The 13,333-nt window shown below is 43.5% G+C and overlaps 3 protein-coding genes and 1 long non-coding RNA gene across 5 annotated transcripts; 3 read left to right on the top strand and 1 right to left on the bottom strand.

Annotated features, from left to right (window-relative positions):
* Nucleotides 1-197: 197 nt before the first annotated feature.
* Nucleotides 198-2,313, top strand: LOC143332106 (uncharacterized). 2 transcript variants are annotated; one of them, XR_013078175.1, is made up of 4 exons: nucleotides 198-302; nucleotides 469-498; nucleotides 847-1,008; nucleotides 1,155-1,315. It is a non-coding gene; the product is annotated as an uncharacterized LOC143332106 (long non-coding RNA). The 2 variants fall into 2 exon arrangements; XR_013078176.1 differs by lacking the exons at nucleotides 847-1,008; nucleotides 1,155-1,315 and adding exons at nucleotides 1,786-1,947; nucleotides 2,094-2,313 and having other exon boundaries at nucleotides 225-302.
* A 330-nt stretch (nucleotides 2,314-2,643) lies between these two features.
* On the top strand, nucleotides 2,644-3,195 carry LOC143331924 (uncharacterized; the record flags this gene model as incomplete). Its single annotated transcript, XM_076749090.1, has 2 exons — nucleotides 2,644-2,887; nucleotides 3,035-3,195. Coding segments are annotated over 2 exons (339 nt in total), but the record flags the coding sequence as incomplete, so codon positions are not given.
* A 564-nt stretch (nucleotides 3,196-3,759) lies between these two features.
* LOC143331955 (interferon alpha-inducible protein 27-like protein 2A) lies at nucleotides 3,760-4,821 on the top strand. Its single transcript, XM_076749128.1, has 4 exons — nucleotides 3,760-3,972; nucleotides 4,107-4,130; nucleotides 4,313-4,483; nucleotides 4,570-4,821. The coding sequence occupies exons 1-4, from the start codon at nucleotides 3,963-3,965 to the stop codon at nucleotides 4,653-4,655; spliced, it is 291 nt and encodes a 96-aa protein (XP_076605243.1). The 5' UTR covers nucleotides 3,760-3,962; the 3' UTR covers nucleotides 4,656-4,821.
* A 716-nt stretch (nucleotides 4,822-5,537) lies between these two features.
* On the bottom strand, nucleotides 5,538-12,762 carry LOC143332105 (cytosolic 5'-nucleotidase 1A-like). The gene is made up of 6 exons (XM_076749369.1): nucleotides 12,203-12,762; nucleotides 10,863-11,030; nucleotides 10,505-10,634; nucleotides 8,798-8,920; nucleotides 8,505-8,689; nucleotides 5,538-7,323 (listed from the first exon to the last, which is right to left on the bottom strand). Exons 1-6 carry the CDS (start codon nucleotides 12,335-12,337, stop codon nucleotides 6,952-6,954), a joined length of 1,113 nt encoding a protein of 370 aa, XP_076605484.1. The 5' UTR covers nucleotides 12,338-12,762; the 3' UTR covers nucleotides 5,538-6,951.
* Between the last annotated feature and the right edge of the window lie 571 nt (nucleotides 12,763-13,333).

The raw sequence follows: 13,333 nt of genomic DNA, 5'->3' as shown, positions 1-13,333 counted from the left end.
CCTGACTGCTGCTACACATGAACGTTAACGATGAAGACTTTTTATAAACGGTCTGTAGTATTTATTTATTTATTTATTTATTTATTTATTTAACCAATTAGGTTGTTAATATTTTCTGATGTTCCAATAACTGTCATTCCTTATGCTCACGTTCACGTCAGTTGAGTTTCACTTCCTGTTCTTGGGTCACGTGGAGGAAGCGACTCTCTGGCGCCATCTTCTGTCCATGTTCTAATTAAGATTCGTTTCTGTGGAAGTTGAAGCTCAGCAGTGGCTCATCAGGTTGGACAACATGGGTGTTGGTCAGTATTATTTTTACTCGATACCGAGACACTTCCTCGATACACTTCCTTGAAGCTTCTGTGTTTTCCTCGTGAAAACAGAACATTGATAGAACCACAGCAGATTTCTTGAATTGAACCAGATGAGCTGGAAACGATGAAGCCAGTTTTCCATCTTGTCTTTCAGGTACAGCTATCCTCGTCGGAACAGGAGCAGGTAGCATGCTTCTTCTACCGACACACACTTCTTCTTCTTCTTCTTCTTCTTCTTCTTCTTCTACTGATTTTTAACGCACTTTCATGTAGAAAAGCCATTTAAATGCCCAGAATCAGAATTGACTTTCTTGGCCAAGTATGTGTGCACATATAATGAATTTGATGAATGAATGGATGGATGTACATGATTAATGGATGATCAGTCAGCGGATATTCTCATTGACACTGTGTGACCAGCTAACACAAAGCTAAACTGATAATCACTCATGACCTGATTGAAAGTGGTCAAACATACCAGCTCACCATCAGTAGAAACAACGTCCCCTGCTGTGTTCCTGTCCCTGTGCAGTAGGTGCCTTGGCCCTGGCTCCTGTCGCTCTGGGGGCCGCAGGCTTCACCTCAGCTGGAATAGCAGCAGGCTCCATGGCAGCTAAAATGATGTCAGCTGCTGCAGTTGCTAACGGAGGAGGAATAGCAGCAGGGAGCACGGTGGCTGTTCTGCAGTCAGCAGGTAAACACTGTTGACCAGGTATTTCTATGGTAGTTTTAACCATTTATCTTGATGGATCACAATAACCCAGAGGGAATCATGTGGCCTGTAACTAACTTCTCTGTGGGTCGATACCTCAATAAAAGTCCTGTGTAATCTTGCTTTAGGTGCAGCAGGTCTGTCGGGAGCTGCCTCTGCAGCCGTGGCCGGCGCTGGAGGAGCAGTGGGATGGCTGGCGAGCTTCATCCCCAGAAGATCATAAGCAAGATGAATCTGAAATAGCTTTAATGTTGCAGAGTTTTGTGCAATAAATCTGTGAAGAATGCTGGTTCAGTGTTTCACGTGTGATTACTTCCATTACAGGTCCATCCAGCAATTGCTGGTCTCTTTGTGTTGGCACATGGAGCTCTGTGACTGTGACGCCCTGATCTAATCAGATGTTTCGTTTCTCAAGAAAGGATACTTAACCCTCAGTATATAAAGCTCAGCCCAGCTCAGTGATCATCATCTTCTTCTTCTTCTTCTGATTCTTAACGCACTTTCATGTAGAAAAGCCATTTAAATGCCCAGAATCAGAATTGCTTTCTTGGCCAAGTATGTGTGCACATATAATGAATTTCATGAATGAATGTACATGATTAATGGATGATCAGTCAGCGGATGTTCTCATTGACACTGTGTGACCAGCTAACACAAATCTAAACTGATATCACTCATGACCTGATTGAAAGTGACCTAACATACCAGCTCACCATCAGTAGAAACAACGTCCCCTGCTGTGTTCCTGTCCCTGTGCAGTAGGTGCCTTGGCCCTGGCTCCTGTTGCTCTGGGGGCCGCAGGCTTCACCTCAGCTGGAATAGCAGCAGGCTCCATGGCAGCTAAAATGATGTCAGCTGCTGCAGTTGCTAATGGAGGAGGAATAGCAGCAGGGAGCACGGTGGCTGTTCTGCAGTCAGCAGGTAAACACTGTTGACCAGGTATTTCTATGGTAGTTTTAACCATTTATCTTGATGGATCACAATAACCCAGAGGGAATCATGTGGCCTGTAACTAACTTCTCTGTGGGTCGATACCTCAATAAAAGTCCTGTGTAATCTTGCTTTAGGTGCAGCAGGTCTGTCGGGAGCTGCCTCTGCAGCCGTGGCCGGCGCTGGAGGAGCAGTGGGATGGCTGGCGAGCTTCATCCCCAGAAGATCATAAGCAAGATGAATCTGAAATAGCTTTAATGTTGCAGAGTTTTGTGCAATAAATCTGTGAAGAATGCTGGTTCAGTGTTTTACGTGTGATTACTTCCATTACAGGTCCATCCAGCAGTTGCTGGTCTCTTTGTGTTGGCACATGGAGCTCTGTGACTGTGACGCCCTGATCTAATCAGATGTTTCGTTTCTCAAGAAAGGATACTTAACCCTCAGTATATAAAGCTCAGCCCAGCTCAGTGATCATCATCATCTTCTTCTTCTTCTTCTGATTTTTAACGCACTTTCATGTAGAAAAGCCATTTAAATGCCCAGAATCAGAATTGCTTTCTTGGCCAAGTATGTGTGCACATATAATGAATTTCATGAATGAATGTACATGATTAATGGATGATCAGTCAGCGGATGTTCTCATTGACACTGTGTGACCAGCTAACACAAAGCTAAACTGATATCACTCATGACCTGATTGAAAGTGACCTAACATACCAGCTCACCATCAGTAGAAACAACGTCCCCTGCTGTGTTCCTGTCCCTGCAGTAGGTGCCTTGGCCCTGGCTCCTGTTGCTCTGGGGGCCGCAGGCTTCACCTCAGCTGGAATAGCAGCAGGCTCCATGGCAGCTAAAATGATGTCAGCTGCTGCAGTTGCTAATGGAGGAGGAATAGCAGCAGGGAGCACGGTGGCTGTTCTGCAGTCAGCAGGTAAACACTGTTGACCAGGTATTTCTATGGTAGTTTTAACCTTTTATCTTGATGGATCACCAGTAACCCAGAGGGAATCATGTGGCCTGTAACTGACTTCTCTGTGGGTCGATACCTCAATAAAAGTCCTGTGTAATCTTGCTTTAGGTGCAGCAGGTCTGTCGGGAGCTGTCTCTGCAGCCGTGGCCGGCGCTGGAGGAGCAGTGGGATGGCTGGCGAGCTTCATCCCCAGAAGATCATAAACAAGATGAATCTGAAATAGCTTTAATGTTGCAGAGTTTTGTGCAATAAATCTGTGAAGAATGCTGGTTCAGTGTTTCACGTGTGATTACTTCCATTCCTTGTGAGGTCCGCCTGAAAGGGCGGAGTGGGTATCTGCATGAATGCGTTCACCGGTTCATGAAGTTTTTTTTTTTTTTTTTTTTTTTTTTTTTTTTTTTATGGCCACAGTGAAGTTGTCGGCTCTAAAACCAAAACACTGAGCTGAAAGATGCTGTAAGGCTCAGAGGGGCGTTGCATAGCCAGGAGATGATCAGCTCAAGGTTCATAACCATCGAGTGACATACTTTACATCGTCACCTGATCTGTTTGTTGTGTACACCGTAAATCTTATCAAGCTCTGCAATACGTTGATGCACATAAACATCAGCTCCAGACTGTTCTTCCTCAGACAAGTCATTCAAAGTCACACTGAATCAAACTGACAGTTTTATGGCCATCATTCAAAGTATCCTCACTACATCAGTTTGCCTCCATGGCCTCAACACACATACACTGTCCTCCACTCCCATCAACAAACACAGACTCAATCTCATCCCAGCCTGCTCACTTTCAGCCTCTGCCCTCTGGGAGGCGCTACAGGTCCATCCAGCAGTTGCTGGTCTGTTTGTGTTGGCACACGGAGCTCTGTGACTGTGGCGCCCTGATCTAATCAGATGTTTCGTTTCTCAAGAAAGGATACTTAACCCTCAGTATATAAAGCTCAGCCCAGCTCAGTGATCATCGTCTTCTTCTATTGGTGTAACGGCGGTTGGCATCCAGCTTAATAACAGTGATCATCAAAGCAGAGAAAAACATGGGACTCCGTGAGTATCACAACTTCTTTGACGATGCTGATACTTATATGTTGTTCTTATTAAAGATGCAATAATGACAGCAAATGCGTCTTTAAACCAGGTGAACTGTCAATGTTGATTTCTCTTTTCGTCTTGTGTTTCAGTGACGTATGCAGTACTTGGAGCGAGTAAGTGTTTGCAAAGCTTTCATGGATCACCTGCGTTTGCTTTTTCTGCTGATTTTAACACACTTTCGTGTAGAAAAGGCACTTAAATGCTAAACAAGTCATGCACGATCCATCCTATAGTGGCCTAATGAATAAACACACTATCATGAGAAACAAAGCTCCTCTGCTGTGCTCTCATGCAGCCGGTGCAGCTGGTGCAGTGGTTGGGGCTCCTCTTATTCTGGCTGGCATTGGTTTCACATCTGCTGGAATAGCAGCAGGCTCCTATGCTGCCAGCATGATGTCGGCTGCTGCGGTCGCTAACGGAGGAGGGGTGGCGGCAGGGAGCTTGGTGGCTCTGCTGCAGTCAATAGGTAAAGCACCATGACTTTTATTCTGAAATGAATTCTAATCTTGAGAACAAGTCTTTCTCAGCTTCTAATGTGTAATCTTGCTGTAGGTGCAGCAGGTCTGTCGGGAGCTGCCTCTGCAGCCGTGGCTGGCACTGGAGGAGCAGTGGGAGGGCTTGTTGCGCTCATCGTCTGAAAATCATGAAGGAGCATCACATATGTGCAATAGATTTTCTTTTACCAAATGAAGGAGGTGATAACATTTAATGGTTTAAGTTCAAATGATACCAACTTCTCTTACTAAACAGCTCTTTTGTCATGTCAGCTGAAATGTTTTGTGCAATAAATCTTTATAATCACTGGTTCAGTGTGTCTCCTTTAAATATTTCCCTTCCTCATGATGTCTAATAGTTTCATATGCTCAGAATTTGAGTATATGAAAGAAAGCGTAATAGCCACCAGGGCCGGGATCAGTCCCGGGATCTGACCCAGGACGCACACACACTGATAATGATAACAGTTAAAGTCAGTGCAGTAAATAGTGCGTTAGAGCAACGGTCCCCAACAGTTTTATGCCTCTTCGCTGAAGCTTTAAGTGACTGTGTGGCATACACATGTAAACATTTTATTAAAATTATCAGATTTATCACAGTGTAGAAAGATGCCATTTGTAGTTGTCAGAAAAATCCAAAGGTTACTATGGACTATTCACTGTGTAAGAAACACTGCACTCATCATTAGACATACTAATATACAAGTTTACATCTGATTATTGCAAATGAGGCAGTGGTCTGCTTATCATGTTAAAGAGGTGTCTTTAACATGATAAGCAGACCACTGCCTCATTTAGCCTATCGACTGCTTGGTGTCTGTCTCCCCCTGCTGTGAAGAGGAAGAATCAATCAGTTTCCATCCATTTTCATTTCTTGTGGATGAAGTTTACTCACTGATCTCTTTATAAAATAAAGCCTATCTTTCCAGCGCTACAAGTGCTTGCTTTTTATTCTCAGTCTTGACTCTGCAACCCAATAAATAATAACACCTTTGCTTTTTAGGTGGAAAAAGACAGGAAACAACACAATAATACACTCATCTTTACTTCAGTTTTGACACAGAAAAACTTGATTGCATAACAGTCCACAGTGCTCATTTGACCCAGATTTCACATCTGAGCAGGTTTGTCATTCAGTACCGACTTCACACTCAGAACAGCAGACCAACAGTACTAATAACAACACACCTACACGGTAAAGTAAGGCAGACAGGCAGGCAACAGTAAAGGGGACACCAAACCTTTGGCACTTTAGGGACAAGTGGCAATAAATTAACATTGTCCACGATGGATGTCAATAAAAGATAAATATGATAGAACTCATCTTTATAAGAAATATTAAATAAATATGAAGTAAAATGTTGCCATTTTACCAATTACTTCATTTGCAATGTTTAAATACATTCATATACGTTGATCAAACGACCACATGTACAACATACATATACCAACAACATGCATGATTGACAGAAAAATCCAACAATAGTGAGAGAAAAGGCACCAGTTTAAGAGACAGACAGTCGAGCAGTGAAGGAGAGTCTGCATAAAGTGACTGATCACATGTTTCCAGTGCAGCTTCTCATCACGTCAGCACACCGACCCTTCATCAAAAATACTCTTAAGTCACTTGATGTTTCCTCAGTTGCCTGGCTTCTAAATAAATATTGTTTAGAATTTATAGATTTTTTTTTTAAATATTTCAATATAATTATATGATTTTTACAAATTTGGGTAATAATAAAAAGCACATTTTAAACCAAAACATCATTGAGTAGCTCTTTGAAATAAGGCGATCTCTGTGAAGGGTTAATAAGTTGTGGCTAACGGCTTTATTAATGGTTATTAAGAACAAATCTAGGGTTTCCAGGTTGTGAATAATCCCTTTGACTGGTGTTTATTCTCGGTCGGTAAGCCATTAATAAGTGATTAATAAATGGATTTTGGTCTCTTTCCTCTGCAGTCCTTTTCCACAAAGTACATGGTCATATGGTCCAATCAGAGAAAGATGTTTTTCACAACCTGGCAACCCAAACATTGTTCTAATTCATGGCTTATAACTATAAAGCTTCGGGACATGATTTATTTATGATTAATACAGCCTTTATTACAGCTTATTAGCTGTTCAGTGGTTCCTGTTGCACTTTTTTATGAACTGATAATGTAGCAACAAATGGATAAAATAACCCTCTGAGCTGAAATATCATTAACTGCTGATGAAAGAAATGATGTGATGAATGTTATCATGATATCACATCGCTGTATAATCACAATACAATATAATACACAAGTCATATTGCATGTTTTGGGTCTTATTACATTATCAAATGATTTTCAAGACCTCTTTTCTTAATTTTAAATGCATTTCCAACATCTTCTGCTGCTGAAAACCAAATGTAATTGTCCCTTTAGTCTCCTGTGCCTCTGCACAGTGATGTCCAGGCTACTTGGGTGCTGAAGCAGTCTCTTTGTCCTTAACTCCTTTCTTGATAACTCTCTGAGCTATTCCATAGGGCACGTGGCACGCTACTGTCCCCATTTCCGCTGCACCTTCCACATGAAACATTTGGTCATCAAAGAAAATGTGTGGCCTGATCTTCTCAAGCATGGGGCCCTTGGGTGCTCCTGCCAAAAAAAGAGCCTCATCAATCTCCAGACCCCATGAGCGCAAAGTTTTTAGGGCTCTGGTGCCAGAACTGGCTGCACTGCGAGCGGTCACCAAGTAGGTCCGGATGGGACAGTCCATGCGCTGGCCTTTGCCATAAAACTTTTTCTGAAGCTTTCCTAAAGCCTCCAGCAAACCTTTTAATGGCCCCTGCAGAAAAAAAAAAAAGAATGAATACAGTGAGTCCATGGTAATTCGGTAGTTTCTACATTTAGGGCTCATCACACATTAAAATCAACCTATAATGGAACAGGGACGGGGACCCTTCAGCCTCCAGGCCATATGCAGCACAAGTGAATGTTTATTCCTGCCCACATGAGAGTGGAAACTCCTTCAGGCATTTGGTGAGAGGTTTCAGGACATGAAATGCAAACAAAAGGAGCTGAACATATTTGCTGTGTTAAATGTGGAACCAGCTGATGTGCCTGAACAACCTACAGCATGAAACCACTGAGCTGCAAAGCAACAGCCCACAAATACGAGCAGCTCTTTTCAAACTTACTGCTGCTCAGACTCAGTTCTGCTCAAGACTGAAGGACCAAAACCTGGAAAACCATCATCATCATCATCATCATCATCATCATCATCATCATCATCACTACCATCTGACATCAGATGCCTCGCCAAAGAGAAGCAGTTACAGCCATTGCAGAGGTTAGTGTGATATGTGTGTTCAATAATTCATTATGGTCCTCTAAGGATGCTATAAATTTTTAAATGGTTCTTGAAAGAAAGGTTCCACCACCCCTGTATCAGAATCTGAGCTGAAAGCCAAAATTCATAATAACCTGTGCTGCCAAGATAGTTCCTGAGATGTGGAAATGCCGTGACATGAAAAAAGAAGCCAGACAGAGCAAAGAATGACCAATCACACAGGTTTAAAACAAAGCTTTTTGGTCAAATTATGAACCAAGACCAAATTCCTTGTTCATTTTTGGCCTCCAGTACTTCATGTAGTTCCACTCAGGTGTGTTTTCCTGCTCAATTAGGGATTGTTTCTAACATTTCAGGTGTGTTTGCTTTTAGTTTTACATCTTGCTGAAATTCCTCTGATAATCTGTCTTGTTGACAGGCTGCCTGATCACCTGGCTGCTTGTTTCCTGCTCTGTCGGATTCTTTTTGTTTGAGATGTCACCATGTTTCCTGATCTCAGAATCTTCCTGATCTTTGTCAGTACAGTTTTATTTAAATGATAGAAATGATGGCCAAAAGTAAAAAAGGAAGACTCAAGTTGCAGTAAACCAGATCTGTCCTTTCACTGAACCTACTAAATGCACTACATTTCCAGTATCAGTGTGATGCTGATCACTGTCACAGTGTGTATACTGTACATGGTCCAGAGGCTTGTTCTCGTGGGCCTTCTCGTGCTCAAAGAACTTGTCCAGTCCGTGGGCCTTGTAAATGCGCTCAGACTCATCGGAGAAGAGGACGGCGTCCCCATCAAACGCAACACGCAGCTGAGTCTCCGACACTTCCGTCATCTTCTCTGGGGTGAACATGGTGGCTGCTGCTATACCTGAATGTGTTGTTGAAACCAGACATGTATCAATACATCTTACGTGACATGTAGCAGAGACACAAGCCTTTGCCTCCTTACTGTAGTATTCTCCGTCTGTGCACTGACCTTCCTCCAGAGCTTCTCGAACCTTGACTGGATCAGCAGAAAGGTAAAGGTTAGTGTGGTAAGCCTTCAAGTAGCCTATGGGACTGTTTCCCCCGGTCATACAGAAGCGCTCGATGAACAACTCTGCAGAGAGGAGGAATCAGAAGTTCAGTGAGCAGCTGGTGTGCATAAAACCGAAGACATGCAAGAGTCAACAGATTTTACAATATATGCATCATATGTGATCGGGGCATTATTACATTCAGCCGGTCACTGTAATATCAAATTCAGAGGCAGTGCAGAGAAAAGGATGAGAAAAGTAAAAATGATAGGAAAAAGGCTGAGATCTTGTCTTGGGTGGTGCAGATTCTTCCACTTCACTACATCAGTGTGGGCTGGGTGTGGGATTGCCAAACCCCTGCGAGGAGCCAGGACCGCAGATCCCCAACTCCCACCACTTATCCCTTGGGGTCATGTTGTGGTATGTGGACCATGAGAAAGATCCCACCTTAACCACTCTCAGGGGTCGCTCTCTGGAGAGCGACCCCTGAAGCTGAGTTGGAGTCCCTCGACACTCCGGGCTTCACAAAGGAAATAAACAAAATAGCCTCAGTTGAACTGTGAAGCACGACGGGACGAGAGACTCTTAGATTTCTGACCAGTTTTCTCTCTCCTTCTCTTCCTCTCGCTCACTTAACAGAGGATTCTGTGACGTCTTGAATAGACTTCATGTCAGACTTGCGTGTCTGTGTGACTTGGGGAAGGACACAAGGTCATGAAGTCGCTCACAGTGTGGGAACAGAGAGGACCAGCTGTGCAGAGCAGCTAGACGATCTATAGTACGACAGCACATTGCACCCTCAGTGTGTCTGTGTGTGTCAGTACATGGACCTGTGATAGGCCGTCTAAGGAGGCTGTCTAAGGGGGTACATTGTAAACCCTGTCTCGGTCTTTGTTATTGGATATTGATGGCTTCATTGATCTTTCTTCTGTGAATATGATAATTTACTGGAAAGTGAGAAATGCAAGTCTTTATTAGTGATTTACTAGATTTTCGTAAACTTCAGACATGATGCTTTATAGAAAAGTCATGAAAAATCCATTTCAGAATGATTTTGGCATTTTGGGAAATGCAAAGATTAATGCTACTCTCGTGTGTGTGCTTTAGATATGAAGCAAGGTCCAGCAGCTGGTTAGCTTAGCATAGCATAAAGACTGGAATAAAGGGGAAACTGCTAGCCTGGTTTTGTAATTAGGCCTAACTTGTCAGGAAACAGTTTGCCTGTAAAAGACTGTAAAAGCCCAGAAAGTCGTTTTTTGACTTCAGTTTTCGACCTTTGGACTAGCTGTTAGCTGTCTTTGTGTTAAGATAACTGTGAACTGGCTTCAGCCTCATTTACTGCACAGACTTGACAGCAATATCCTTTTTCTCATCTAACTCTAATAAGCAACTCTAAACCCATGAAGGAACACCTGATCTTTTAGTTCATTTGAAAAATTCAAAATCACCAAATTTGGTGGCACATGGTTTTCCATGGACACTAACAAGATGCTGTCCTTTTCCAGAGGGTTTCAGGTTAAACTAAAATAGATGAATTATGTGTGTAGAGTTAAAAAATCTCCAACTTTGGCACCCCAAAGTGGTACTATCAAAAACACGCTGTGACAAGCTAACGGGGAGAAAAGTATGCCTTACATGTTTTTCATTCATGTGTATTAGTAACTCACGGTGATGATTGATGGTATTGATGAGTCTTAGGCCAACGTATGCGTGGTTGTTTGTCATGAGCACAACATCAAAAAGCTCCTCGCTCTCGGGGTAAAGCTCCCTCAGTCGAGTGTTCACAGCCTCCAGAGCCTGGAAACGCAACCAAACACACAACTGAGTTATAAAAAAAGACGGTGCTGCTGTGGGGATGAAAGCGTGTGTGAGCGTTTGAGTGGGCTGGTGTTTTATGCTCATTACTCATTCACTGCCTCCAGAGACACGACCTAACACACAGCACTGACACTAAGGAATCCCTCTGCAGCAGCTGCTGATATGATGTGCATGTGTTTGTTTGTCCACCTCTTTCTCCTCTCTGACCTTGACAAAGGAGAAGGCAGGTCCGGGGCTGAAAGGCTGCGTTTCATGCTCCACCTGATACTTGATATACTCCTCCATGCCTTGCTGCTTGTAGATCTGCTGCTCCTTCTCCATGTTGAAGAGGACTCGTGAAGACACGGCGATGGTGATGGCATTCTCCGGCTTTGGCTGGAGGATAAGAATTTAAAAAATATTTTATTTGGCTTGAGAGAGAGCACATCATTCATATTAGCAGCAGAGGAATATTGGAAAAGCAGTTTGCTGACTCTGACAGTTTCAGAAATGAAAAATGTAATAAAGGCACCGCTGACGTACTACAGTGGGTAAACTCAGCGAGCTGATGTGACAGAACAGAAGTGACATCGCGATATGAAATACTTTCCTCCACAACACTGTGATAGTGCAGGCCCACATACCAGGTTGGCTGACACCTGTTAACTCTTTAGAGGCTGGGACAGCAACTCAAAGTATAACACACTGTGTGCGTAAATTATAGGTCGTAAACTTTACCACCATTTAACTGATAATCAAACAAATTTTGAGACTGTTCTTGTTTTGTCAATCATTTTTAATTGCTTACGATTGAGCTGAATTTGAAATAGATATACCTGTAAACCCATAAGACTTTAGTTCAACCTGAAGCCTGGAGAGAAATTCTGTACAGGATGAAAAATTACTTCCACTTCTTTAAGAATATTAAACAGAGTTCATGCCACATTGTCGCCAAACAAGACGACTCCCTGTATCTTGCATATGCCTGAAGTTGTAGCTCTTGTGCCTGTTTTTGTATTTTGTATCATCCTCTCTCAGAGAACCTGCACCTGATCTGAAACAAGAGCCCTCTGTGCTTTGCTCGCTGTCCCGCTGGCACACCGAAGTGTCATTTAGCCTCTGTATCCTGTTTCACCCGACTGCATCTCCTTGTAACTTTCTTTTCCGTACGGCTTCAAATGCAGCACTTTACAATGAACCTGCCAATAAGCCTCCTGCTGTTTTCATCGGGGCTTCACGATGATAAAGCTGAGAGGTCGGTGTGTCTGTCTTGTCTCATCTGTCACATATTCATCATGTGACATCAGCCTTGGCTGCTGGGAAATAGGCAGCCTCGAGTAGTGAACACAAGTGTGCTTGGGCAGGCTGGAACTGGCAAGTGAGAGCAACTAAATGAGCTCCAAAATGATGATAACAAGGTTAAATTTGACTTCATAATTCACTTGTAATACGTGCAATCATCGTCCTCTTTGCAGTCAACAACTTTGATACTTTGCAAAGACGTGACAACTCATAGGAAGTGTGCCTGTGAATGGATGCTGCATAGGGAAGGCTGGAGGGATACTCACTGGTTTCGGTTTCCTGCTGGGGGTTGAGGGCTTCAGAACCGCCCTGGCATCTTCCCAAGGAGCTCTGCTGCTGCTGTCATTTCTGGTCAAGTCCTGTCCACTGATGGTCAGAGTTTGACCATTGTTTAGACTCATCTTACCTCTTCGGCTCACCACTCACCACTCTCCTGTCTCCTTCAGGTCCACACTGTGTCCCCAAATAGCTCTCTGTTCTAGCCTCTCTCTCTCTCTCTCTCAGCTCTCTCTTTGGCAGGAGCTCATTAAAAAGTCCTTACTCACTCTCGTGGATTCACCATTCGAATTCAGTCGTGGTGCACTTAGGAGATGAGATCAGAGTCACTTGGCTAAACGCTCTTCAAGGGCAGACAAAGAGTGAGACGTTGCAGAATGACAGAGAGATGGAGAGAGAGTCAGATAAAGAGCAAATTCAAACCGACGATATTTCCTCTTATCGGCAGCATCATATGCATTGTGTTCCTCTTCAGTGCTTGTCTCTCTCTCTCTCTCTCTCTCTCTCTCTCTGTCTGTCTCTCTCTCTCTCTCTCTCTGTCTCACACACTGCTGACTTCAAGCCATTTTGCATCCTCCCCCTTTTTAACCCTTTCAGTGTCTAATTCCCTTGAGCAGCAGCAGAGCATGTGATTTACTGTATGTGACAACTGGTTGGTGACTGGTGATTGGTATCGGACCCTCTTGCCATGATGCTTGCGGTGCATTCATGCATCAGTTCTCCTGAAAGAGAGCTGGAGTTTGACATCTTTAAGCAGAGAAAAGAAGCTGTTTTCTCATACAACGCATTCATACATCATTTAAAGTGAACACGGTTATTATTATTTTTGTTTTAGATGTCCTTTCTACAAAAGCAGTTTAGGGGCATTGTATCCCCTGTGCTTTGAACTCCCGACCGTACACCACCATTCATGCTCAGCAGTGTGGGAAATGGAGTCCATCCGGGGTCATTTGCTTCCTCCTGTGCATCTAATGATAATTTCTTATTGCCCCATGTAAACCCCTGCAGGATCTTTCCATGGATTGAATTACAGAGCAGCAGTCCCAGTTGCCAAGCAACGGCCAGGGAGTCAGACTGGCTGGGACTCCCACATCTCGGATCTGATTGGCTGTGGGGACACC

Source organism: Chaetodon auriga, chromosome 14 (assembly GCF_051107435.1).
Source record: "Chaetodon auriga isolate fChaAug3 chromosome 14, fChaAug3.hap1, whole genome shotgun sequence".
NCBI lineage: Eukaryota > Metazoa > Chordata > Actinopteri > Chaetodontiformes > Chaetodontidae > Chaetodon > Chaetodon auriga.
This window is presented reverse-complemented; position numbering and strand designations above follow the sequence as displayed.